Raw genomic sequence first — 26,253 nt, 5'->3', positions numbered from 1 at the left:
TATTAGCTTCAAATTCATGAATTTCTTCCGTCGAGATGTTTTCATTGCAACTGATTGACAAATTGCCCTACATGGACGTAAATAAGCACTGAATTGATCAGTGTTTTAGTAGTAGCCATGATAAAAAATCATGGGCGTACATACTCGAGCAGGATTCGAACTTACGACCTCCTGATCACCGGACAGGCGTCATCTCCACTAGACCACCGAGCTTTCGCCCGAAAGCAAGTGTTGGTTCTAATCCTTATAGCATGCAGTGGGTACTGCTTTGTTATTCAAATTCATGAATTTCTTCCGTCGAGATGTTTTCATTGCAACTGATTGACAAATTGCCCTACATGGACGTAAATAAGCACTGAATTGATCAGTGTTTTAGTAGTATCCATGATAAAAAATCATGGGCGTACATACTCGAGCAGGATTCGAACCTACGACCTCCTGATCACCGGACAGGCGTCATCTCCACTAGACCACCGAGCTTTCGCCTGAAAGCAAGTGTTGGTTCTAATCCTTATAGCATGCAGTGGGTACTGCTTTGTTATTCAAATTCATGAATTTCTTCCGTCGAGATGTTTTCATTGCAACTGATTGACAAATTGCCCTACATGGACGTAAATAAGCACTGAATTGATCAGTGTTTTAGTAGTAGCCATGATAAAAAATCATGGGCGTACATACTCGAGCAGGATTCGAACCTACGACCTCCTGATCACCGGACAGGCGTCATCTCCACTAGACCACCGAGCTTTCGCCCGAAAGCAAGTGTTGGTTCTAATCCTTATAGCATGCAGCGGGTACTGCTTTGTTATTCAAATTCATGTAGGGCAATTTGTCAATCAGTTGCAATGAAAACATCTCGACGGAAGAAATAGGAAGGAATAGTGGAGATGACGCCCGTCCGGTGATCAGGAGGTCGTAGGTTCGAATCCTGCTCGAGTATGTACGCCCATGATTTTTTATCATGGCTACTACTAAAACACTGATCAATTCAGTGCTTATTTACGTCGATGTAGGGCAATTTGTCAATCAGTTGCAATTAAAACATCTCGACGGAAGAAATTCATGAATTTGAATAACAAAGCAGTACCCGCTGCATGCTATAAGGATTAGAACCAACACTTGCTCTCGGGCGAAAGCTCGGTGGTCTAGTGGAGATGACGCCTGTCCGGTGATCAGGAGGTTGTAGGTTCGAATCCTGCTCGAGTATGTACGCCCATGATTTTTTATCATGGCTACTACTATAACACTGATCAATTCAGTGCTTATTTACGTCGATGTAGGGCAATTTGTCAATCAGTTGCAATATATTAGCTTTATTGGGAGTAGAATTTGAGTAGATTGTTGCCATAATACTTGTCAGTCTGTGACTACTTAAGTCAAGTATGCTGTATACCGGTAGTCATTTCCTCCAGACAATTGGTTTTAAGCAGTCATAATGATATGGTACAATTGTAATGCCGTGACCGGTTCCATGACATTTGCTCCTGCGATATTTGCTCCCATGAAATACCTGCACACTAATCCAAACACATATTCTACCAACATAACCCTATAGAACCCCAATCCTAATCCTCGCATCAAACTGAACCTAAAACTCTATCACAGCCTTAACCTATCCCTAAGTCCATGGAGAAAATAGGAATGGAGCAATTGTCGCAGAAGAAAATGTCGTGTGACCGCAGTGACAACTTTGTTTCATAATTCTGGCGTAGGAAGTATTAACAGTGAAAAAAAAAGTCACTATTGTCGCCATCATCATCATCAAATCAGCAAATCAAAAATATGGTAATAATTGATTCTAAATAGATATGAGGTCTGGAGACATGCATGTAGACACAAATGTATGTGGAACTCATATTACGTAAATGAACTATGTCAGGCAAGTTCAAAGAAGTTAGGAGATTGTAATGAGATGATACTAGGAGCACTTTTCGAACACTTCAAATGATTTAGATTTGCTGTTGATCTTTTAACTACATGTAGATCTATTTACCAAATGCCAGGCTGCTGGGAAATCTGTTTAATATTGGAATCATGTAAGATGGTAGGATATTGCCTTTTGATATTCATATGATATGTTTGAGCTCTGAATTTGAATCCATGGTCACTGCTGACGTCATTGTCCCCGTCCGTGCAGGACTATCATCCCACTGCCACGACACCTGTCACAGTGCCTTGACTGTCCTGGGGTCACTAAGGGACGGCAATGTGGACATCTTCTGTCGGGACAGGGATGACCTCAAGGACAAACTGAAGTTGATCTCTGATACCACACAGGTGAGGATGGTGTGAATGGTGGCATCAAGTTATGCGAACCATAAAAGTAGTTTTACAAATTGATATGTTCACCCGAGTGTTGTTCCTGTACGGTCTGATTTGCTCATGTCCTAGACAAAGTAGGCAGTCACTCAGATATCCTCCTATGTTATATCCATATTTGTGTTCATTCATTTCCACTATAGTATTGTTGCAGGTGTATTGCATCTTTGGTTGAGGTACCAGATGAGATGATAATCATACAAATGATACTAATGACTTTTTGGTTGAGGGCTAGAAATAAAAATAAAGTGACCTCTGTGGTTTGCTCTTGAAACAGGAGTTGATGTCGGAAGAAACGACTGGCAAGGAGGAGATTGGTGACCTGGTGGAAACAGAGATGCAAATGACGACGGACATCATTGACCAGGCGGCCAGTCGAATTGAGGTAATGCAATAGTTATTTAGTTTTTGTCTTACTGTGTCTATATACAAAGCACCAATGAGTAGATGGCAAGTCGAATCGAGGTAGTGTAATAGTTATCTGATTTCTGTCTTTCTGAGCTTACATTCATAGCACCTATGTGCGCTTTTTGTCTGTATCTGTCAAAATCACATATCTGTCACACCAGTTTTATGCTAATATTTATAAGCATATCTTGTTAACGATGCTGATTAAAAGGAAATACAAATAACTCTGTTTAATGAAGGGAGAAATTGTCTATGCCCATCATGTCAAAATTTGGGTTCAAATAGAAAAATATGGCCATGTCTTTTATCAAACAAAGAAGGCATGCAGATAATGAGCAATACCTCAATAGATAATAAAGCTATGGAGTGAATCATCTTTTTTTTTTCCTGCATATTTTGGAAGATATTGAAGGAGTTTGCGAAGGCTGATATGGCATTGACAAAAACAGTGTGCATTCTGTCATCATCAAAATGGATAGAGAAAGAGAAAGTGATAAAGAGAAATGGGATAGATGATGAAAATGATCCACTCTGTCTGCCGTTGTACGTCTACAGGAGATGTTGAAGAGGTCGCGGGAGGCTGACACAGGGGTCAAACTTGAGGTGAATGAGAGGATTCTGGACTCCTGCACACAACTCATGGTCTCCATCAAGGAACTCATCACAAAGTCCAAGACCCTTCAGAAGGAGATCGTCGCAAGTGGCCGGGTGAGGGCGGGAGATACAAATCTACGCTAGAGCCGTATATAGAGAGTGTACTAGCTGACCACAGTAATAGGCACCATGTTGTTATCTGGCACACAGGTTGTTACCCAGCAAAAGTGTGTTGACGCATGTTTGTTCAGGCATGTACATTCATGCATATGTGCTCAGTGTTTTTGTTTGCTAACAGTAGCCACTGCGTGGTGCATGTGGTCTTGGTAATGACATGGTGCCTGGTAATTGCAGGACCAGTTATTGACCAATCACAGCTCATAAGACAAAAACTGGTTTGGCCAGACTGTCTCTATATATGTTACTGACCTGTGCATTACTATCCTCAGTCATGTATTGTATAGTCATTGATACCATAGAACTAAGTCAGTATGTATGATATACTTTATAACTGCTGCTGTTGTTTCAGTCGTGTTAATGTGTGACATTATGAAGACTGTGATTCAATAGACATCTGAAACTACATTGTTTAAAAGTTCTTGACATACAGTTGATTTGAGCTTTTGAAGAGTCAGATGCTGATTGAGCTGGTAGAGTAGACTGCTCCACAGATATTGTGTCGCTGCCTTATAGCAAATCTTTTCTGAAATCTTGGGAAAAATGATATGCTGACAGTCATATACATAATATACTATTGTGTTCCATGTTCAGGGCACTGCTTCAGCAAAGGACTTTTACAAGAGGCACCACAGGTGGACAGAGGGTCTTCTCTCTGCTGCAAAGCTGGTTGGAGTCGGTGCTTCTCATCTTGTGTAAGAGTTATATTTATATCTGTGAGACTGGAATTACAGAAAAACTACCCTGTCATAAGAGAACTGCAATTGTGCTGCTTTTCTTTTTTTTTTTTTTTAAGGTGAGACAGTAATAATTCTGTAAACAAATGGCTAATTCTGTGTCTGCGTTTGCAGTATTGCATAATGTGATATTAATTTGATATTGTGGACATGTTTATTAGTGAAAGGAATATGTGAAACACATAAGGTATTGTGTTTGGGCATGTAGTGTTTATGGACTTTGATATGACACAACATCCATATCTGCCAATAAATGAAAATTAGAATAAAAATTGAAATAAAAATGAAATAGATTCTGAAGTTTTCAAAATTTAACCTGTTGAGGATGGGCTGATTTTGCTACAACACGCATTTCCCATGGACACTTGTATACTTGTGTCCTTGGGACTCGCCCTCAACAGGTTAATGTTACTTTGCTTACTATATTTCAGGCTCATACGGTTATGTTAGAGTGAAATATTATGTCTGCTGATAAAACGAATCTGGCTGTGTATGAGCTCAAAAAATGGAAAAAGAGGAGGAATATTACCAATCTTGTGGTTTGTGTTTCCACTCACAGTGACAGTTCAGACAAGGTGATGAAGGGCACAGGGAAGTTTGAGGAGCTCATCGTCTGCTCCCACGAGATTGCGGCCAGCACGGCCCAACTTGTGGCGGCCAGCAGGGTCAAGGCAGACAAGGAGAGCACCAACCTGAAGGGCCTGCAGACCGCATCCAGGAACGTTGCCACGGCGACTGCGGGCGTGGTGGCCTCTGCCAAGACGGGGGCACAGATGATCGACGAAGGGGGTAAGGATAACGATAGTCACTGCATCTAAGTAAGTAGAGCATATGAATATCCCCTTACCCCAAAAACCTAGAGGCATTTCATTAGTACTTCAGTGCCCCCCCCCCCCAAAGCTTGACAGTAACATAAGCTACCCATTCTGATAGAATAATGCCACACTTCCAAATAGAGACTGTCATGATACAGTAGGGACAAAGTAATCCCCATATTGCTGCTTTAGTAAGATTATGAAATGACAAGGAGTTTAGCTGGTGTGATTGGTTGATTGATGACCATCTTCCCCCGCTCGCCAACAGAATCTCCAGACTTCACCAAGCTCAGCCTGACGCAAACCAAGCGTATGGAGATGGAGGCCCAAGTGAGGGTCCTGGAGCTGGAGAGTAAGCTGGAGAAGGAACGCGTCGCACTGGCCGAGCTCCGGAAGCAGCACTACCAGCTGGCTGGAGCATCCGAAGGCTGGGGTGATGAGGTGAGTGCCCCCTCTCTCTCTCTCTCTCACACCTGCAAATACTTATCTAACACCTGTTTTATCAGTGACCAAATTTTTGTAGTGGTATGCACTACACACATTCCTTGCATGTGTTGCCATTTTTGCCTTCCGACTCGGAGATTGTAAATTCTATCTCTGCATTATTGATATGGTTTGTTCGTCACATATCTCTGGGAGTGACACTTTACGAGTGTAGTGTGTGAAGGCAGTATACCTTTGGAGACTAGCAAAGGCTGTAGCGACCCTTGAACTACTAGTAACATGTAGCCTTTGTTCCATCCAGTCTTGTTTGATGAGTTGAAATGATGTGTTGCACATAGATACCGAGCGAATACACTCAATTTGTGAACAGCTTATGTTCGTAAGCACTGTTCCATGTAGTGTATTTTCACCTCTTTTCTACAGCACCTAACAAAAACAGCTGTATACTGACAATTACCGGGCAGCAGATACTGAGATTCGATGGGCCCTCGATTGTCATTTTCAGAGCTGGTATGCATTCATTAGTATGTGCATGAAGGAACTGCTGCCTGTGACATATGGACTTATGACCTGGAAATTTGACATGCATACTGTTATGACACACCTTTTTTTTTGGGGGGGGGGGGTGGTCTCAACAAAATGATTGTCTAGAGTCCATAGGATGAAAATATTGCTCGAGTATATTTAGGGGCTACATGAACAAATTCAAAGTGGAAACAGTTACAGGAACTTACAAGCAATATGTGCCTTTTGTGCAATGTGTAAGTCTGTTGAAAGTACTACAGAGAAAAATGGGGTCAGAGAGAAAAAGAGAGGAAAATTGTGGTCATGCAAAACTCAAAGGGCAAAGTGACAGAAGTGATAGAATTTTTGGAAGTAATTGCAATTAACATCAAATCCATGATATCTCTCTTTTGATAGAGTGAACATGATTTATTTACGATACACTCAATCACATTGTTATTATCTCCAACTCAATAACTGTCATATGCAAAGCCCTTTGACTATTTCCTGCTATATGAGGTAAGTGGACAGGTAATGTTAAAGCTGCCAATGACTAAAGCAAACAAAAATAAAAAAAGAAAATGATATGAAGTTTCTGCCAAAATTTGTAAATCTGCAGCAGAAATTTAAAGTTGATGTGCCAGGCAGGCACCAGACAGCATGTATAAAGTAAATGCAAGAATACAAGTTGGCTTGCTGCAGAGTAAAAATATCTGGTAAAACTTTCTGTTGGAAATTTTTTTTTCTGCAAAGTGTGATACTTTAGTCAGATAAGTGTTTAATTTGTTTTGAGAAAAAAAGAAGAAGAAATAATAAAGTAAATAGAGGAAAATTCTGGGTGAGGAACACTTTTTTTTCTAATCTTGGATACTACTTCAAGTATTATTGTGCCTGAAAAAAAATCTAAACAAGTGTTTTCAGAATGTTCCTACAAATTTGAGTTTCTTTTATTTTTATTTTCATGATTAAGCTGACATAGGTTAAATTTGATTTTTCATCTCTTATTGTTATGTTTTAAATTGAAGCATGCTGCTTGCGAAATAGTGGAATAGATATGTACTGCTAAGTGGGCAGTTATTGACTGGAGACAGGGATGAAGTGTGGGAATATATTTCATATGCACTTGTATATATTATATGCATGATGGATGCATTATGATTGCAGGGAATATGATTGGATGTAATGCCATGTTATATCCCACTATATTGCAGATACTGAACCGTATGAATTATCAGTGGCCCACTTTCATGATTTGAAAGGGATGCTCATTTTAGTGTGTGTGGTACAGTAGAGCTGAATAATATCTCTACACAGCCAGCAAAGGTGTCTAGCCATTGCTATTTACTCCACTCAGATTTATCTCAAACTGGTGAAGTCGCTCCATGTTATTTTATCCGTCGGTTAATTCTGTTCGAATCATTGTTGCAGGGACATGTATTGCTTTTGTACAATATGTATGATATTGACCTACATGTAATAATGTCTCTGATTGATGAAAACAAGTTAGTTTTGGGTATGTATTATGGGGTTTGTTAGAATTTTGTTTCAGAGAGTGCATACCGGTATGTGTAAGCACGACTTTGACTGCATGCAGTTTTTTGCTCTTTCATGGTGTGGAATCTACAATACTTGTGCCTGTGCATTGAAATCCACACATGCAATGTACAGTTAATACAAGTTTATGGCTAACTCCTGCAAAATGTTTTCTCTTGTGTTTTGTGCATGACGCTTGTGTTGTTGGCAGGATGGTAAATAACTCACAGGTATGTGGTGCCTTATGTGGTTTCCCCGCCATTCTATCATCCTATTACCCAACAAATAATTTTCCCCTCATTTACTCTCCAACCCCTTTTTCCCCACATTTAAACAATGATACAGCACCATTTTCCCCTTAATGATTTATCAGCCTTCACTTATTTGTTGAAATCCTTACCAGAGAGTCAATGACACATGTCATAGCACAAAATATTGATGTTTGCAATTTACAATTCATTAATCTCCTCACAACACTCCCATTCACAAGCCTCAGTGGTGAGTTCACGAGTGTAGAAGTGTTGTGTGTGTGTGAATGCATTCGTCTGAGTGTAGTGTATACTGCACTACCCTTAGTGGTGAGTTCACACGGGTGTAGAAGTGTTTGTGTGTGTGAATGCATTCATCTGAGTGTAGTGTGAACTGCACTACCTTCAGTGGTGCGTTCACATGAGAGTAGAAGCGTTGTGTGTTTGAATGCATTCATCTGAGTGTTGTGTGAACTGCACTTCTTTTTCCATCACACTGAGAAACACGCATCCATCCACATCTGTGTGGGGAAAACACAGCCAATCACACATAAATGCTTCAATCACGAGTGTAGTATTATCATGCTTTTTCAATGTTTTCATCCTGTGTAGTGTGAATGGAACCCCTAAATCAGAGTGATTGCACAATATCACGTTCACATTCAGACAAGATTGACTTGAGGTAGAAGTAGGTGCCTGAGAACTCTTGTGTGCATGATGTCTTGCCAAAAGATAATATGAGAAGATATCTGGAACTTTGATAAACTGGTGCCCATGATAGGTGTGTGCAGGTCTTTTTTGTTCTTGTGAGATTGCAGTATATAACCAACCATCACACTACCACTGAAATAATTTTCCTACTTCTATTATTTGTTTTCTCAATTGTTTTGTATCAGCTTTGAAAATGGATGTTTTTCTTCTGTTGTTTGTCAGATCTGAAAAAAAAAATATATTTTTTGTACACGTAAAAATCATGGTTTATTAAGAAACAGCATTCAGCTACCAAAGTGATGTTCCTGCATCTATTATCTTATTTGTTTGTTGGCTGTCAGCTTTAAATTGCATATCACCTACTAAGATTTGAGCCGTCTATTCACTCATCATCACTACCAGATAATGAAACTCCCACCGCAAGGGAGGTCAGCTGACATGAAATACAAAGAAAGTTGTATTCATACAATGAATTGTAGACTTGCCTTTCATAAAACAGGAATTGATGCTGCATGGCAACAAGTATTTAAGCTCTCAACTGAATGAGCTGAAAGCTGCCATGCAAATCATGTTGCATGCTCTCCTCTCTCTTCTCAAAATTTGTTGTAGTGAGTTTGTACCGTGCCCTTCAGAGCCAGTTTGACCCAAGCGATAAGGACTCTTCGAGTTTTGCTCATCAAACACTGCCCCAGAAAACTGTCTTGAAGTGTTTTCTTGTTTTGAGTCGAGGTTTCTAATGTGCAGATGAAGTAGAATGGGATGAAATGCTCTGAATGTAAAAGAGAAATAACACTGAAAAGCAAATCGAACCTGGAATTAGCTCTTCATATACAGATTTAATGTCTTGTCTAATTTTCTTAGTATCCCTCTTCTGTCGTGTGGTTTTGTGGCGAGTGATCACTTGTGAAATTCTAGCTACTGGTGAAAGTTGTGGGGGAAAAAAAAAAACCCCTGATGAGATGAAAGCACTTCAGCTTACTTGAATTCATCTAATGCTCTGCATGCTTTTCACCAGTAGATTCGCAATTTCAGACCAAATTAATCATGCTTGTAGTCTGTGTTCATTGGAGTACTTGCACCGTCATCTCACTTTTGCCAAGTTTCATTCAGCTTTATGTTCACAAATTGCTTTTTACAGATTGAGTTATTGTTGTTTTCTTTAGAGTAGTCTGTTTCAGGATTGGGAATGTTCATAGTATCTGAAAGCATTCTTGTTTCCTTTATTTATTTTATTTTATTTCATTTATTTCTTCTTTTTTTTTTGGGGGGGGGGGATTTGTTACTTTTTCATTTTCTCTTGATGAATCTTGTTGTCTGTTCCCCATGTAATAAGAGATGTAAATTTAAAGTCTTTATTTGTAGATATCAGCCTTGCTTTTCCTGAAGTTAAAGTTCTGTATAAGATTTGGAATGATCCTTTTGTTTCAATTGTAATTCACTCTTTTTGATGGAATCATGTTACATTTCCAATCTTTGGAGTCAGTCTTGTTCAAAATCCTTGTGACAAAACTTGTAGATAGCAGCCATCATTTATTCTGAACTTAAAGTACTCAGTCAAAATAAGATAAGATACAGTATGTGTGATTAACTCAGTGACTCGTGCTAAAAACCCATTATGTTAGTGCACCAATGGATAGATTTTTGTCACTGCTTCTAACAGCTTCTTTCACAGCACTGATTAGCACAAACTGTCTTGTGTGCAACTTGGTATATTGAACCCTTCTGAGGCAGAAGAGTGTAGCAGTATCCACAAAATTTACAGATATAAACAGCATGATATGCTATGTGCTAAATGACCCACTGTCATAATAATGCCCTTCCCTTTTACCCTGTGTAACAAGTTAGAGCTGTTAACAAACACTGTGTTGTTTGCTCTTAATTTTCAATTTTAATTGTAATTTTTTTTTCAGAAAATGTCATCTCAAATTCACAATGTTGTAGTAGGATTATAATGAGAAATGGATTTACACCTTGCACCATTAGGTCATTAATGATAATGCACATCTCATCGGAATTTTTGTTTAGTAGTCCAGATACTACTTGTGTGTGTGTTATTAATCACAATGTATTCATACATAATAACTGAAGTATAATGCTATGGGTCGAGACAACTTAATTGCAAGTTCAACACCTGGGTGGTTAGTTTGGTATGTTTACATGTTAGGATGCACAATGAAACTAGACTTTTTTTGTTTTTTTTCTGTGGGATAGCTAGGGAATTATCTAGTATTATTAGCCATAGGCCATGAGGGTGTAGATAAGGGTGTCAAATATATGATGTTGAATATTGATATACTTGCAGACTATAAATGTTGTTGATCTGAATTGTCTAGTTCATTATGATTATTATTGATATTTTATTTCGGAAGTCTCGAAAGAGACTACGAAGCATAAAGAGTAATAATAGGAGAGCCCGCACGCGCGTCCAGCAATACGTTCGCGTTCGTTCCAGCCGACAGGAGGTTCTCCTGCATAGCTCCGCGGTTTGAAATTTTTCCATAAATTCATCGCCGGAATTTTCCTTCTCGCGAGAAAATTTTGCTTCGCCGGTCATCCGGAACCTACTGAGAAGTGTTTTGACGCATCTTTCGAGCCTAATCGTTACGTTGGTTCGATAAATATGAGCTCGAAAGAGCAGCACGATCCATCCTTCGCTTTACGTGCTACACGTGGACAGGAGGTCTGTGCCACGAAGTCAGAGTTACCACCACCAGCGCCTCCCTCCGGCGATGCCGGTACGGCGCACGTACAGAAGAATGTGAGCATCGGAAAGGCTCAAGATTCAGGGAAGAAGACGATGAAGAAAATTCCCAAAAAAGCTCCTCATACGGTATCGAAAGCCCCTTCCGAGGATCGGGCGTCTACCTCCGGGGACGTTAGTTCTCGTCTAGACAAACTTGAAAATCTCCTCGCTGAAGTGGTGAAACACCTTCCCCAATCGCATGATAAAACCACTAGCCGTGCTGCTGTGGTACATACAGGCGCGTCTACATCGAAATCTACAGCGGAGGAATTTTCCCGCTTGCCTACTAACGTCCGCCATTTTGTTGGGGACGATTTTGATACGTCTACGTCTGAAGACGCAGAGCGTGATGGACCGTTCGATTTTGACGAAGGGGTGGAAGAGGTTCCCCCTGCTGCACAACTACCACAGTTGGCAGCCAAGTATGCTATCCCCCTCGGGATTGGGGAGGCAGTTGACGAGGAAATCGCAAAATCGGTGAACTACTTTATTGGCAACAAACTAGAAGATAAAGCCATCGAGGAAACGGTTGAAAAATACCCCCCACCGAGCAACTGCCCCCACCTCGATACACCTAAAGTGAACGCTCCCATTTGGGAACACTTGCAGTCCGTCACGCGTAATCGTGATTTGAAACTACAGCGAGTGCAGAAATGTCTGACTCGCGGTATTGGGGCTCTTCTTCGCTCTCTCGACGCGCGAGATATCTCCGAGTCTCAGCAAGACGCACTTGCTCTATTGAGTAATGCGCACTTTGAACTGAATTGCGTGCGGAAGGAGCTGATTAAGCCGGACATCAACTCGGAATACGTGCATCTCTGTAAGCCTTCTACACCAGTCACGCAGCTGTTGTTTGGTGATGATCTCACAAGACAGATGAAAGATCTAAAAGAACAACATAAGGCCTCTGCTGGGGTCATGAGGACCCAGCAGAAACATACTTCTCGTCCGAGCGGCTCTTTCCATCCGTACAGACGGCCCTTCAACAGCGGAGCTCGCCGGCAGGCTCGCGATGCGGGCTGGACGGGCTCGCGTAGCGCTGCAGCCTCACGCTTCGTGCATGGAACGGCAAATCGTCCTTTTTTAGACCAGCGCTACCAGGGGAAGTCGCGACCTCCCCCACAGCAACGGCCACAGAGCAGAGCTCATCCACAGGCCAGAAGCAAGACTCCCCACAACAAGTAACCCAACAGCCCGCCTCTGAAGAGGTAGGAGATATAGATTCAACATATTGCTCATTTGACATGTCAGTAACTGACCATGATGCATTTCTACCTTATCTAGAAGAACGGTATTCTAGATCTACTCCTCAATTTACTAGATCTATAGAATCTAGACCTACCACTTCATGTGTAAGTGACCATCCAGTTGGAGGTCGACTGAGGCTTCATGCATGTAATTGGGAGAAGTTAACTTCAGATCCCACAGTACTACAAGCTGTGAATGGCTATAAACTTGAATTCAAGCCTGAATGTTTTCCACCTGAAAGGGTTAATCCTTTGGTTCAGTTCAAAGTAAAGAATGAAGATTTGGCCAATATCCAAGCTGAAATTGATTCACTGGCAGCCAAGAATGTTATTGAACCTTGTTCACATGAAGTGGGGGAGTTCATCTCGAACATTTTTACCCGCCCTAAGAAGAATGGCAGCCTTCGGGTCATTCTTGACCTCTCAGAGTTGAACAAAAGCCTAGTCTATCAGCATTTCAAAATGGATTCCATCCATACAGCAATGCAATTTATTACACCAGATTGCTTGCTAGCCTCAGTCGACCTTCAGGATGCTTACTATTCAGTACCAGTTGAGCCGCAGGATAGGAAATACCTGCGATTTGTGTGGCAGGGCAAACTTTGGCAATATTGCGCACTGCCAAACGGGCTTAGTACAGCACCGCGTTTGTTCACAAAGCTTCTCAAACCGGTTTTTGCTCATCTGAGAAGAGCAGGTCACATGGTAGTGGGATACCTTGATGATACTATCATTATTGGGAAGAGTGAGGCTAGCACTCAAAGAGCAGTCGATGCTACGACTGATCTCCTCGAAGACTTGGGGTTTCTTGTCCATCAGACTAAATCAGTGTTAAAACCCACTAAAGAAATCACCTTTTTGGGATTTGTCCTTAACTCTGTGAACATGACAGTTACTCTTCCTGAATCTAAGAAGGAAGATATCACTGCTGAGTGCACAAGTCTGTTGCATGCCACAGAATCCTCTATCCGAGAAGTGGCTAGAGTAATAGGGAAACTGATTGCTACCTTTCCTGCAGCCCAATATGGGCCCCTCTACTACAAAATCTTGGAAAAAGAGAAGATTTTGGCATTGAAGGCCAATAAAGGTCATTTTGATAGGAAAATGAGCTTGTCTAGTAGAGCCAAACAGGAACTTAAGTGGTGGATTGATCACATACAGTACACCTCTAATCCTATCGACAGACCCAGGCATACAATAGAATTGCGCACTGATGCGAGTGGGTCTGGTTGGGGAGCAACAGACATGTGCACAAACATAGGGGGACGATGGAATGAAGTGGAAAGAGAAAAGGCTGTTAACAATGAGATAAATTATCTAGAAACCCTTGCAGCAGGATTGGCATTGAAGTCCTTTTGCTCTAACCTGAGAAATGTTCATGTTCTCATTAGAATGGATAATACAACTGCAGTCTCATATATCAACAATATGGGGGGCTTCAGATCCCAGGAATGCAACAATTTGGCACATGATATTTGGGAATGGTGTATTGAAAGACAGATTTGGATCACAGCCGCCTACTTGCCAGGACGGCTCAATACCACAGCAGACTTCATGTCAAGGAAGTTTAATGATCGAACAGAGTGGATGCTTAACAAAACCCAATTTACAGAAGTGGTAGAACATTTCGGCCTCCCTGAAATCGATCTTTTCGCTTCCAGACTTAATGCACAGCTACCCAGGTATATCACTTGGCAGCCTGATCCTTCGGCAGAGAATGTAGATGCATTTACAGTGGATTGGGGTCCATTATGGTTCTATGCTTTCCCTCCCTTCTGCCTTATCCCTAAATGTCTGCAAAAGATAAGGGCAGATAAAGCCACAGGGTTGTTAATAGTACCAAACTGGCCTACACAATCATGGTTCCCAGCACTTCAGGACATGCTGACTGAAAAACCACTTGTCCTATGTAGACATGCACAACTTCTTGTTCAACCTGTGTCTTTTATGCCCCACCCCTTACACAAACATTTGGATTTGCTCTGTTGCAGGCTTTCAGCCAACCCTTCAGGTCGCAGGGATTGAGTGCAGGGACCGTCAAGGTCATCGTAGCTTCTTGGAGGAAATCTACACGACAGCAATATCATAGCTTCATCAGCAAATGGAAAGTTTTCTGCACTGCCAACAACATTAACTATCTCCAGACCTCATCGGAATGGGCACTAGAATTTCTTTCAGACTTGTTCCATAAGGGAGCTAGCTACGGTACTATAAACTCTGCTAGAAGTGCACTGGCTTCTTTTCTGACACTCACAGACAGTTCGTTTTCCATAAGCACTCATCCTCTAATAACTAGATTTGTGAAGGGAGTCTTTCACTTACGACCCCCCAGACCACGCTACACGGAGGTGTGGGACGTTAGAACTGTCCTCAACTATCTGAGGAGGAAATCACCTGCAGGCGAATTGGGTTTGAAAGAGCTAACGTTGAAAGTGACTATGTTATTAGCGCTTCTCTCAGCACAGCGGGTGCAGACATTGAATGCTTTGAGAATAGACAAGATGACATTCAAAGACAACTCTGTCAATTTCGTCATTGATGACTTGTTAAAGCACCACAGACCTGGTAATACAGGCCAAGTCGTTAGCCTAAGAGCGTACCCTCCAGACAGACGAGTTTGCATTGTACGATACCTTCGAGAGTATCTGAGAAGGACTCAGATCATTAGGAAGGACCAAAAGTATCTGTTAATAAGTTTTTGTAAACCGTATCACAGAGTTTCTACCCAAACTTTGTCACGATGGATTAAGACAGTTATGACGGAAGCTGGGATTGACACCAGCTTGTTCTCGGCACACTCCACGAGAGCAGCCTCAGCGTCTGCTGCCCAGAGGAAAGATCTGCCTGTACATGAGATTTTGGCACAGGCAGGCTGGAGTAACGAGAAGACATTTCAAACATATTACGCGAAACCCCTCAGGAATGAGAATAGGGGTTTCAGCCATGCAGTATTATCATAAAAGGTAAAGCCGTACATTGTACCCCTTGTGGTAATTATGGTCATTGGCACAGTTCTGTGTGGCCAAAAAATGTGACTACCAGCTTCAAAGTCTCCTATTATTACTCTTTATGCTTCGTAGTCTCTTTCGAGACTTCCGAAATAAAATAGGAAATTTAAATGAGAACTTACCTGTTTGAAATTTAAATTGTATTTTATGAGGAAGGCGAAGGAAGAGACTACAGTCCCTCCTCTCCCACCCTTCTTCATAATCTCAGGTACAAGGTTGTAGTTCTCAATAGCAGTAGGATGACTGCTGGTATTGGTATTCACATTTTTCGGAGCTACTAATATTGCTGGACGCGCGTGCGGGCTCTCCTATTATTACTCTTTATGCTTCGTAGTCTCTTCCTTCGCCTTCCTCATAAAATACAATTTAAATTTCAAACAGGTAAGTTCTCATTTAAATTTCCTATTGATATTGATATTGGTTTTACTATTATCATTTCTTTTCTTTTTTTTCTCAGTAGGTAATGCAAAAGTCAGTCTATATGCCAGCAAATCATATTTTAAGATATACTGCCTGAGAGCATTTTGAATCAGTGAATTAATCAGACAGCAGTGATTTAAGTGCTAAGGAATTGCAAGTCTTCTTTTGTTCATGTATTTCTGCATCATTTGCTTTGTTATTGACTCTTCAAAGCTACCACAGGTATGAAATGTAAAACGACCCTGTCAATGAGTTGATTCATTTTAATGTCCTTCATTGCCCTGCTTTTTTGCTTTCTTGCAATTATCTATATTGCCTATAGTCAAATTTTAATCACATACAATTATATGTTAATATTTGCACCCTGCATTTGCCAGCAGGTGCTTTGCTATACAGTGTATCTATGTGATAAGTACTGGGGATACAATTACATTACAACATCCCTGTCACGAGAGCATTTTTAACTCTTCTTCATTGGCCCTTCGTTTGATGTAGTTTCTTTGTCCTTACCTTGTGATGGTCCCAATAATTGAGATAAAAAGAAAAAAAAAACGTAAAAATTCTGAGAGTTGGGTCGCCAAAATATTTTGTACCACTGCATTGCAACACTCATGGAATAACAATGTACAATGTACTGTAAAACACGATACATTTGCGGCACAAAATTTCCGAGAATTGGAGCCAATGGCCTTTTTTTGTGGCATGAAATTTGCGACTTGCCACTGGCATCCAATGCATAATGTTATTATTGTAGTATAGGCAAAAACTTTCACATGCATTTTAATTTTGCAAATCATGACTCTCATGAAATTCACGAAATTAAAATGCATGTGAACTTTCCTAATTTTACAGTACCAGAAAAGTGTAAATTTATGATATGTGTCCAAATGATAAATACTTTATGTGATTCCGCTAACTCTGAGTATTTGGCTTCTCCCCTCTCTCTCATTTGTTTTGGTCGGCCATCTAGGAAAATGGTGACTTTGGTGGACAGGGAGATTTTGCCGATTTGGTGTGAGGGTGTGCGATCTAGCTGCCGAGCCTTGGCAACAGGCAAGAGAATTGGATTGGGGGCCTGGCACTGAAGAAAGAAACAAGGCTACATCCAGGAGACTCGATGATTACTACTTTCTTTGACTGGCAAGATTCCAGCAGACTTTAGCCCTGGAAGAGAAAGTGAGAAAAGCTCCGGTGATACAAATGGAGACAAAGCAACTCTGATCTTCAGCTGCTCTAGCTCATCGTTCATGGAGTTTCCAGGCTGTCACGAAATAGCATCAGTCTTATTTTGTTATCCTCATTCACAAACACCCTCACTTTGTGTGAAACAGCAATGAAGCGAGCTGACAGGAAGTATAATACATGTATGTTTGTGTGTACCTGTACATGGAGATGTTGCTTTATTAAACCAAACTTTCAACATTGCACGCCACATCGTGTCCTAGAGTATTTACTGGTAGCTATTAAAGTTTAGCCTTTTCCCACTGAAATAGTTCATTTTCAGCCACTGTCATTACCAGCATATAAACCTCTTTTGTTGAACAACTTCTGAGCTCTTTCTGTTGCTTTTTTTTTCTTCACGACATGCCGTACGTTTGCCATGGTTGGACTATGATACTGATTGAATTCTGCAAGATGTGGAATAAAATAATTCTTAATATTGTACAATGTAGAATCTCAAAACTTGCATATGGACAGGGTTTACACAAACACTGGCCCTCTTCCACTATTCACTTGATGGTTGTATTGAGTCGGTTGTGGTTATGTTTCTGCTTCACCTGTGGACTGATTTTGTACAATCTTTCAGAAAGCATTACACTAGGTTTTGTGAGCAGTATTAACTCTGTGGAGGGATAAGACAGCAAAACCAAATGTGATATCACTTGATGCACTTTATTCATTCTCCAAAAAAATCATACAAAAAGAGTAATGATAACAAAATAATAATCATCTCGAGTCTTGTCTCTCCCTATGTATTGAGCAAAAGAAAAATGAGATTATCCTGGACATTGTATTGTATGCTGATTTTTTTTTTTTTTTTAGGGGGGGGGGGCACTTCTTTTTTTGCATACTTTGTGAAGCGAAGCTTCCATATATTTTGTCGCTATACCTATTCTCTCAAGTTTAGCTGCCCGTGTAGATTTTCATATGGAGTATACACCTAAGTTTCAGATAAAACAGGTGGACTGTACTGTGCAGAGTTGATCCAGTTATATGTTATTGTTTGTGTCAAGAGTTATAAACAGAGGCCAGTGGGAATGACAAAATTGTGCCATTACGTATTCGTGATGCAAAATAGATATGAGCAGCCCCCAAATTTTAAGTTTCATAATGTTTTTATTTATTTATTTATTTTTTATGAGCAATATGATTTTGGAGACATGATTCTGTACTCTCATAAGTTGTGTTGAAAAGAAGAAAAGGAGAAAGTAAAAGGTACAATGTGCATGCTGAATCAAACCACTGCCATTATGTCAATGTTCTGTTTTTAGCAAGTGTTTTCCATGTGCGTATGTGTCAGTAGCACACAGCTAGGTGTGAGATATTTTAGTCAGCATAAATGTATATGTTGATTATATTATGTTAGTATGCATTAAATTGGCAACACACTGACTTGGGCATGTTCAGTCACGACATCATTGATACATCACCTCTTGTATTAGCATCCAGTCATAACTTCATGGTTTATTCATATGAGCTATTTATTTTCAATGGTGCTGCAGTATTACTATGTGTTTTGTATTGTTCAGCCATTTCTGTTTTCATGTGTCCGTACCTTTTCTCAGCAACAACTACGCATTTATAATGCCATCACTGCTTCACAACGTATGGAATCCCAGACCACTTTTTGGTGTACTGTCATTTACTCTGACATTGTGCAAGTTTTATGTATATATAGCCTACCTGAAAAGAGTTCTTTTGGTCTCAGGTCAATATGAGCATCAGAGAGAATGAAAATCACACCATGACTATCCATACAGTGGACTCCCGTTATAACGAAGTCCTCTGGACCGGCAGTTTTCATTCGTTATATCGAAATTTCATTATAAACCAACAAATAAACAATAAAAATGCACAGAGTGGATAACGTTGCAGCCCAAATTTTTACTTCGTTGTGACAGGAATTTCGTTATAACTGTGTTCGTTATAACGGGAGTACACTGTACTACTACCGTTGGTTACCATTTCAAGCTGACTTACGTTGACTTCATGTGTGGAACAGCTGTGGTTGTCGTTAATTAAATGGGAGAATTTCTGCAGATACTGCTGTGTGTGAATAATTGTTACTGGTGAGTGAATAATTGTTACTGGTGAGTGAAAGAGATAGTGAAGAATGTTCTTTTGTAGCAACTATTGTTGTCTTTGTGCATTGGATCAAAAAGGGCAGGTTAACCTTGTAGGTGTGTTGATCTAAACTTTAGAATGAGTTTGTCTGCGTGTCTGTCTGACTATTCCAGCACATGTTGCACCCTAGAAAAAGGGAAGTAAGTAACAACTTCCCAATTTCCCATGCTGTTCTTCTGTAAATTCTCATATAGAGATATTCTTCCACTTGTTACATGTAAGGAGCCTGCAGAGCCTTAACACTGTTTGCTGCCTCTTTCATATTTAGTGTTACATGTATTTCTGCACGTAGTATTACATGCAGTGAGTTCCATGGCGGGAGGTTGTGTAGTCCTTGATATTGCCATCAGTTTCTGTACTCGTGCGGTATAAAGATGTTCCTAACCCAATCCCCCACCAGTGGGTAAAAATATGGCAGGTGGAAGTTTTGTACTTTGTAAAGCTAGGGAGTTGGTATCTCAAGTCACCACTAGGAAATTCTGTAAGTTAGATACGAGGTGTAATGTAATTCCTAGCTGTGAGATTGTTCCCAAGTTATCTGAAGTCTGTGAGGGTTGACTGGGAGCCTCTTGATTTTTTGTTGTTTTTTGCCCAATTGCAGTAAAGTGTGTAGCAAGCTGCAGACATGCAGAGCAAGCCTTCCGCTTTGAATAAAAAATAAACAAAATTAACATGCCTTTCTATACAGATGTTATCATCTCTCATGCAAGTCTTCAAACCCAAGTGTAATCACGATTCCTTAGTGGCTGCCTGTAGACTTCGTCAAACAGCAAAGCAATAACAGTGAGTGCATTCTTGTCTCCCTGGCAATTTTTTGTTTTCTTGCACACTCGTACTGTGTACACCTTGTACGTTGCACGAACATAGCATCGACATGATATGTGTTCCAAATCCCACCAAGTGTTGGTCCCTGAAAGCCAGGCCACGTTGTAGTCTAGATTTTGTTATTTATGAATATTCATTGATCTCTGTTTGACTGATGCCTAGTTCATCCAATTCTGTGTGATATAATGTACATTATGGCCTATCCTTGTGCATATCGAATATATCATACTCGTCTTTGTATTTATCACAAATTTTTATTCTATTTTTCTATTGAAAAAACAGAAAGAAGAAAAAGCCAAAATGCAAAGTCTGTTTTTTTTTGTTTTTTTTGATAGCAGAAAAAGCATATATGCTTGAGAAAGTATTAAAAATGTAAATAAATTGATAGTAAAAGAAAGTATAAAGATTGAAATGTGAGTGTACTGATGTTTTACCATCTCGAATGTACATTGTACATGTACATGTGTTTACAATTTATTTCTACAAAATGTACTATTTATCTGTTTGTTTGTTGTTTTTTTTCAATTGAGAACTGTAATGCTAAAATATGATTTCTTCAAGCATATTTTAAATAAGAGTTACTGATTGTGGACGTCATTTCTCAAGCACACAACCTAAATTTCTCCAAGCACACCACATGTCAAATAATCTACTGGACACACATGAAAAAAAGAAAGAAAAGAAGGAGAATAAAGTTAAATTGACAAATGCTTCCGTGATATACATGTTGAGAGTTGCCAGGATGTGTTTGTACTAGAAAAGAAAAAAAAATTATTGTACATTTGTATATCATTTTAATTTGAATGCTGAATATAGCAATTTCGGTTTTTTTTTTTTTTATTGTACCAATCATATAAGAAAATTCAATACTACAAATGTTTCAACTGTGTTAATAGATAGTTTTTATTGTGTTTTTAGTGTATTACCCTACTATGGGACCTCTGAAATGAAGTCAGAAAGTCAGCTCGTCTCTGGACACAGTCGCTTGAAATATCTGTTTTTCTTTTTCAAATAAAGGGCCAGAAGTAACTTCAGTGCTGTTATTGTTATTTGGTCAGAAGTTCCACAAGACATTTTCGTTTCTTTCTCTATATAGTATATTATTATGTATATAGTGTGTTGTATTATTGCTTACTGGTAACTTCTTTATACATGTATTGAGCTGAAGATCCGGAGGTGTTCAGGCTGCAGACTTGCTGTGACTTAGACTAAGCCAATCATGCACATATTAAAAGAATCTGGCATATAAATTTTACTGCGTGAGCAATCCTGAGAAGTGTGTTTGCCTCTCTGTCAAAGCTATTAAACACTAACAAGTGAGCTTTTCCAACGCAAGCTTGGTGATCAAGACTTGGTTTGCTAAGTTATGACATGCTACCTTCAAACAATAAATATCATATTATGCTAATTGTACACGCTCATTTGCCTCCAAAGTTTCTTATTGTCATCCCAACTGGAATGAGTCTAATGTGTGCAACTTGATGCAAAGCAGTAAATACAATAATTTTGTGAACTTCGAAAAATTCACTTGAAGTATTATACTATATTATAGTATATAGTATTATAGTTATAATAACTCTCTAGAAGTAAGGACCTCTCACTTTGAACATATTCCTGTGACACATAAAATTGATATGGAATGAAATACAAAGGAGTTTGATGCCACGTCACTTTTATTAAAATATATATATATATATATATTTATATAAATATATATAGTGAAAACTTTGAGCAAAGAAAATGGGTTTTCATCGGGATTCGAACCCAAGACCTCCGGATTACTAGACCGGTGCTCTACCGACTGAGCTATTGAAAGCCCTAGATCGGTGTTCGTCCCAAACCCTTAACTCTCTTTGCTCGGGTTGTCAGAAGCTATTATATAGTGTGTGTATGTGTGCCACACACACACACACACACATTAACCTGACATAAACCCATAGGATGTGAATCAACTTTGGAATAAATGCGAGGGATCGCCGAAGCGATGCAGCTTTTTTTTAAATATATATTGAAACAAGAAAGGGAAAACTGACCAGAAACAAATAATGACTAGTGAAAACTTTGAGCAAAGAAAATGAATGGGTTTTCATCGGGATTCGAACCCAAGACCTCTGGATAGTATCCCTTTCTTATTTCAATATATATTACAAAAAAAGCTGCATCGCTTCGGCGATCCCTTGCATTTATTCCAAAGTTGATTCACATCCCTTGGGTTTATGTCAGGTAAACGTGTGTGTGTGTGTGTGTGGCACACATACACACACTATAGCTTCTGACCACGCGAGCAAAGAGAGTTAAGGGTTTGGGACGAAAACCGATCTAGAATCCTGATGAAAACCCATTTTCTTTGCTCAAAGTTTTCATTATTCATTATTTGTTTCAGGTCAGTTTTCCCTGTCTTGTTTCAATATTTCAGTGTGTACTTCCTTCCCAAAGGATTGCTACACTATTACTTCCTTGTCAACTATCACTGTACACGTGAGAATATAGTTGAAGTCCTCGATTTCCCATCCCCCCTTTGCTAAAAAGTTTGGGTAAATAAACAGAGAGGCAGTTCAAAAACATCACCAGCTCATACAAATCAAAGGCAGTGGATCAACACAAATTTCATTGTTAAAACCTAGCTGAACCTGTTATTGTTTTGGAATCAGATCTAATTTCTGCATATTCAAAGTGGATGCTGTTACACAAAATCATTAATTCAGAGATACAGTGTATGACAATGATACGTATTAGACTGCTCCAAAATTCAACTTTACCTCAGCTTTACATCAAGTACAGTACATGTATTTATAAAATACAAGTATATATTCTTACAGATGGTATCTACTGTTGATTCAGAAAGACTGACCTGCTTGTGCAGTTTTTTGTACATTGTATTTTTATGCATTCCAGATTATTTAGACGAGCAAACAATATGCAAATTACACTTCACAAATTTCTAGGTTTCATGGATTTCTTTTTCATTTACTGAAACCTTGCCTGCACACAAATGTTCATCATTTCTTCATCATTGTATGAGATACATACAATTATGGTTTCTCCTCTTCACTTGTGATTTCAAAACTCTGAACAATCCTAAAAAGAAAAATGAATACTGTGAACATGTATCCAAGTGTATAAGTGATGAGAAATACATTGTATATCTCTCCTGTTCAGAAAATACATGTACATTTGTAAATGTATTGCTTTGTATCTATTATAGCATCAACATTAGCACCTCATGATAAAGTTCTATTTTTTTAAACATAACCGAAGGAAAACAAATCATACAACACATCCCTTTTTTAGAAGGATTACATATTGGACATTATCATTAAGCTGAAAAAAAAAGAAGAAGTTAAGATTACATAATGAAGTGACAACTTTACGAAACATTAATTCAGATACTGAGTGTGAATACTGTGGACATGTATCCAAGTGTGTAAGGGATGAGAAATACATTGTATCTGTCCTGTTCAGAAAATACATGTAAATGTATTGCTTTGTATCTACTATAGCATTAACACTAGCACCTCATGATAGAGTTTTTTTTTTTTTTTTTTTTTACATAACTTATATGGAAAACAAATCATACAACAAATCCTTTTTTAGAAGGATTGCAAATTGGACATCAAACTGAAAAAAAGAAAAGAAAGAAGTTTAAGAGTACATAATGAACTGAACTTGATGAAACATCAACTCAGATTTACCAGGTACTGGTACTTGTACTTTTTACATCAGACTAAAAATGAACAGAGCATAATTATACAGAGTAAATGCCTCTTTTACAGCTTTCTTTATGGAAGTAAAAAACATGACTAAAATAAAAAATGAAGGGTACCTCACAAGTCCCCTTCTATGAACAAGACAAGCTTGACAGAAGCATAATACTGTATGCCATATACATGTGCAAGCTGTAGGCCTACCAGGTACATATTTAGCGAGTCCAACTTTTGGCAAATTGTGACTTCCTGACAATTTCGCAAGTGGTTAAATTTGCGTTTGTGGAGTACAGTACTGAACTTAAAAATCTATACGTGCATGATTGTCATATTCATGTCAGGAACAGAGGGAATATTTACCTCCGCCAAGGGAGGAGGTTATGTTTTCGTTACCGTTGGTTTGTTAGTTTGTTTGTTTGTTCCTTAGTTTAATAGTTAGTTAGTTTGTCCGTGTGCAAAATAACTCAAAAAGTAGTTAACGGACTTGGATGAAACTTGCAAGAAAGGTTTAGAATGACACAAGTAATACACGATTAACTTTCGGTAGTGATCCAAAAATTTTGGGGGAATTTATGAAGGATTTTTGATATTTTGGCAGGTACTCGGTCAATGAACTTGGGTGTTCAGGTTGCACGTATTTGAGGTTTGCATGCGCGCACTAAAGTACGTGCTCTAGTTTCTGCTAGGGTGAAGCGCACCATGCAGCTGAGGGTTTATGACGTAACAAAGGCTTCTATATTGGGAAATCGGGCGACTTTCAGCACACAAGGGGTGGAAATCACCGATATCTCTGTGGAAGAACAAGATCAGTGGTGGAAATGAGCTGCATGCTTGGCGGAGGTCAGAGTGCTTTTCTAGTTTCGTTTGTTTTTAAATCCTCAAATAGCACCTGACTTGAGAAATAAAATCCTTGCAAAATATATGGCATATACAGTAAAGTGCTTAGAAGAAATAACTGACACTTTATGTGTGCACACATAGGCCTACATGTTTTACGAATGCTCAAGTACGTACACATACATTACCCTGACTATACACACACACACACATACATTGTATATATATATATAATATAATCATTAAAACAACTCCTTGGAGCAGAAAAATGATGCAGAAATATGGAGCAGAAATATGTTGGCTATATAAAAAGGTATGCTGTACTTACAAGTTTACCTGTGCATACAATCGCACTACACACATGTATGTATGTGTGTGGACATGTATGATGTATCAATTCATTATCTTTGGTCCCCGAGGATGGTTAACATCAGGTAGTATTCCTAAATTTTATATACATGTACGTATACTGTAAAAGTGGAAATTTTCGTGTATTTTGTGCAACCAGAAACTAGCGCGAAAATTAAAGCACGTGAATATTTTTGCTTGCCGTATGTTCCTGTGCGTACTGTCTCGATTCTGCAGAATTATAAACACATCAAACTCTTCTTACCCGGCCAAGCGCAAAAAATTAGTTAGGCGAAAATATCCACTTTTACAGTATGTCACAGGTTCAAGACTGTTTAGGCTAACTTTTAAGCAGAAAGATACTAGACTCTCTCCTTTGTTTTCACACATCTTAACTTCATTAGTTAAAGGACAAGTTCACCTTCATAGACATGTGGGTTGAGTGAATGCAGCAATATTAGTAGAACACATAAATGAGAGTCAGAGGAAAATCAGACAATCGGTTCAAAAGTTATGAATTTTTGAAGTTTCTGCTCAGTCATGGCTGGACGAGAAGATTAGTGCTGTCACATGTGTACAACGATATAAAGAAATGAATACAGAAAATTCAACATATTTTCACTTTTCTCGCATAACAACAGAACATTTGACTTCTCTTTTTCAGAAGGCAGGGGAAATAATTACCCTTAACATACATCAGTAACAAGCCGAAGAAATTTGCATGTCATTCAAAAAGTAAAGTTTTGTGAAATTCTCCTTTTATTTTCCTCATATCGTCGTATGCATGTGACATCATACACTGTAGTAGTCTTCTCATCCAGCAGTGACTGCACAGATACTCTAAAAATTCATAACTTTGGAACGGATTGTTGGACTTTCCCCAAACTTTCACTGATGTGTTCTGCTAATATTGTTGCATTTACTCAATCCACATGTATATGAAGGTGGACTTGTCCTTTAAGAGCACTTTACAAAATGTCAGTGATATTTTCAAAATTACAGTGCACCCTCTCAGCAATTTTGCATACAAGACAGCTGTATCAAGAAATGAAATAGATGAAAGTTTGAATGTTCATACAGACTACGTACACTTGTATATGCAGTATAACCTTGTAGAATATTGTATATGAACATGAAACCCATAAAGCCTACTTCAATGTTTAATCTCACTATATACTCCTATATGAAAGATTCTTTTACACACTTGCACATACATCTACCATAGCTAACCATTGTCCATCTCCAAAAGTCTCTCCCCAATCTTTCAGGAATTTATACTTAAATAC

At 39.1% G+C, this 26,253-nt stretch overlaps 1 protein-coding gene across 1 annotated transcript in view; it reads left to right on the top strand.

The window, feature by feature from the left end:
• Nucleotides 1-20,515, top strand: part of LOC139712252 (huntingtin-interacting protein 1-like) — a 60,346-nt gene extending 39,831 nt beyond the window's left edge. Inside the window, exons 19-26 of the mRNA XM_071624094.1 lie at nt 2,138-2,277; nt 2,597-2,704; nt 3,283-3,435; nt 4,093-4,193; nt 4,795-5,024; nt 5,319-5,491; nt 7,743-7,761; nt 16,879-20,515. Coding sequence (XP_071480195.1) covers nt 2,138-2,277; nt 2,597-2,704; nt 3,283-3,435; nt 4,093-4,193; nt 4,795-5,024; nt 5,319-5,491; nt 7,743-7,754 — 917 coding nt within the window. The 3' untranslated portion in view covers nt 7,755-7,761; nt 16,879-20,515. The remainder of the gene's footprint in view (nt 1-2,137; nt 2,278-2,596; nt 2,705-3,282; nt 3,436-4,092; nt 4,194-4,794; nt 5,025-5,318; nt 5,492-7,742; nt 7,762-16,878) is intronic.
• The last annotated feature ends 5,738 nt before the right edge of the window (nt 20,516-26,253 follow it).

Source organism: Diadema antillarum, unplaced genomic scaffold (assembly GCF_040938485.1).
Source record: "Diadema antillarum isolate AM-2024a unplaced genomic scaffold, OU_Dant_1.0 scf00000040, whole genome shotgun sequence".
Classification (NCBI taxonomy): domain Eukaryota; kingdom Metazoa; phylum Echinodermata; class Echinoidea; order Diadematoida; family Diadematidae; genus Diadema; species Diadema antillarum.
This window is presented reverse-complemented; position numbering and strand designations above follow the sequence as displayed.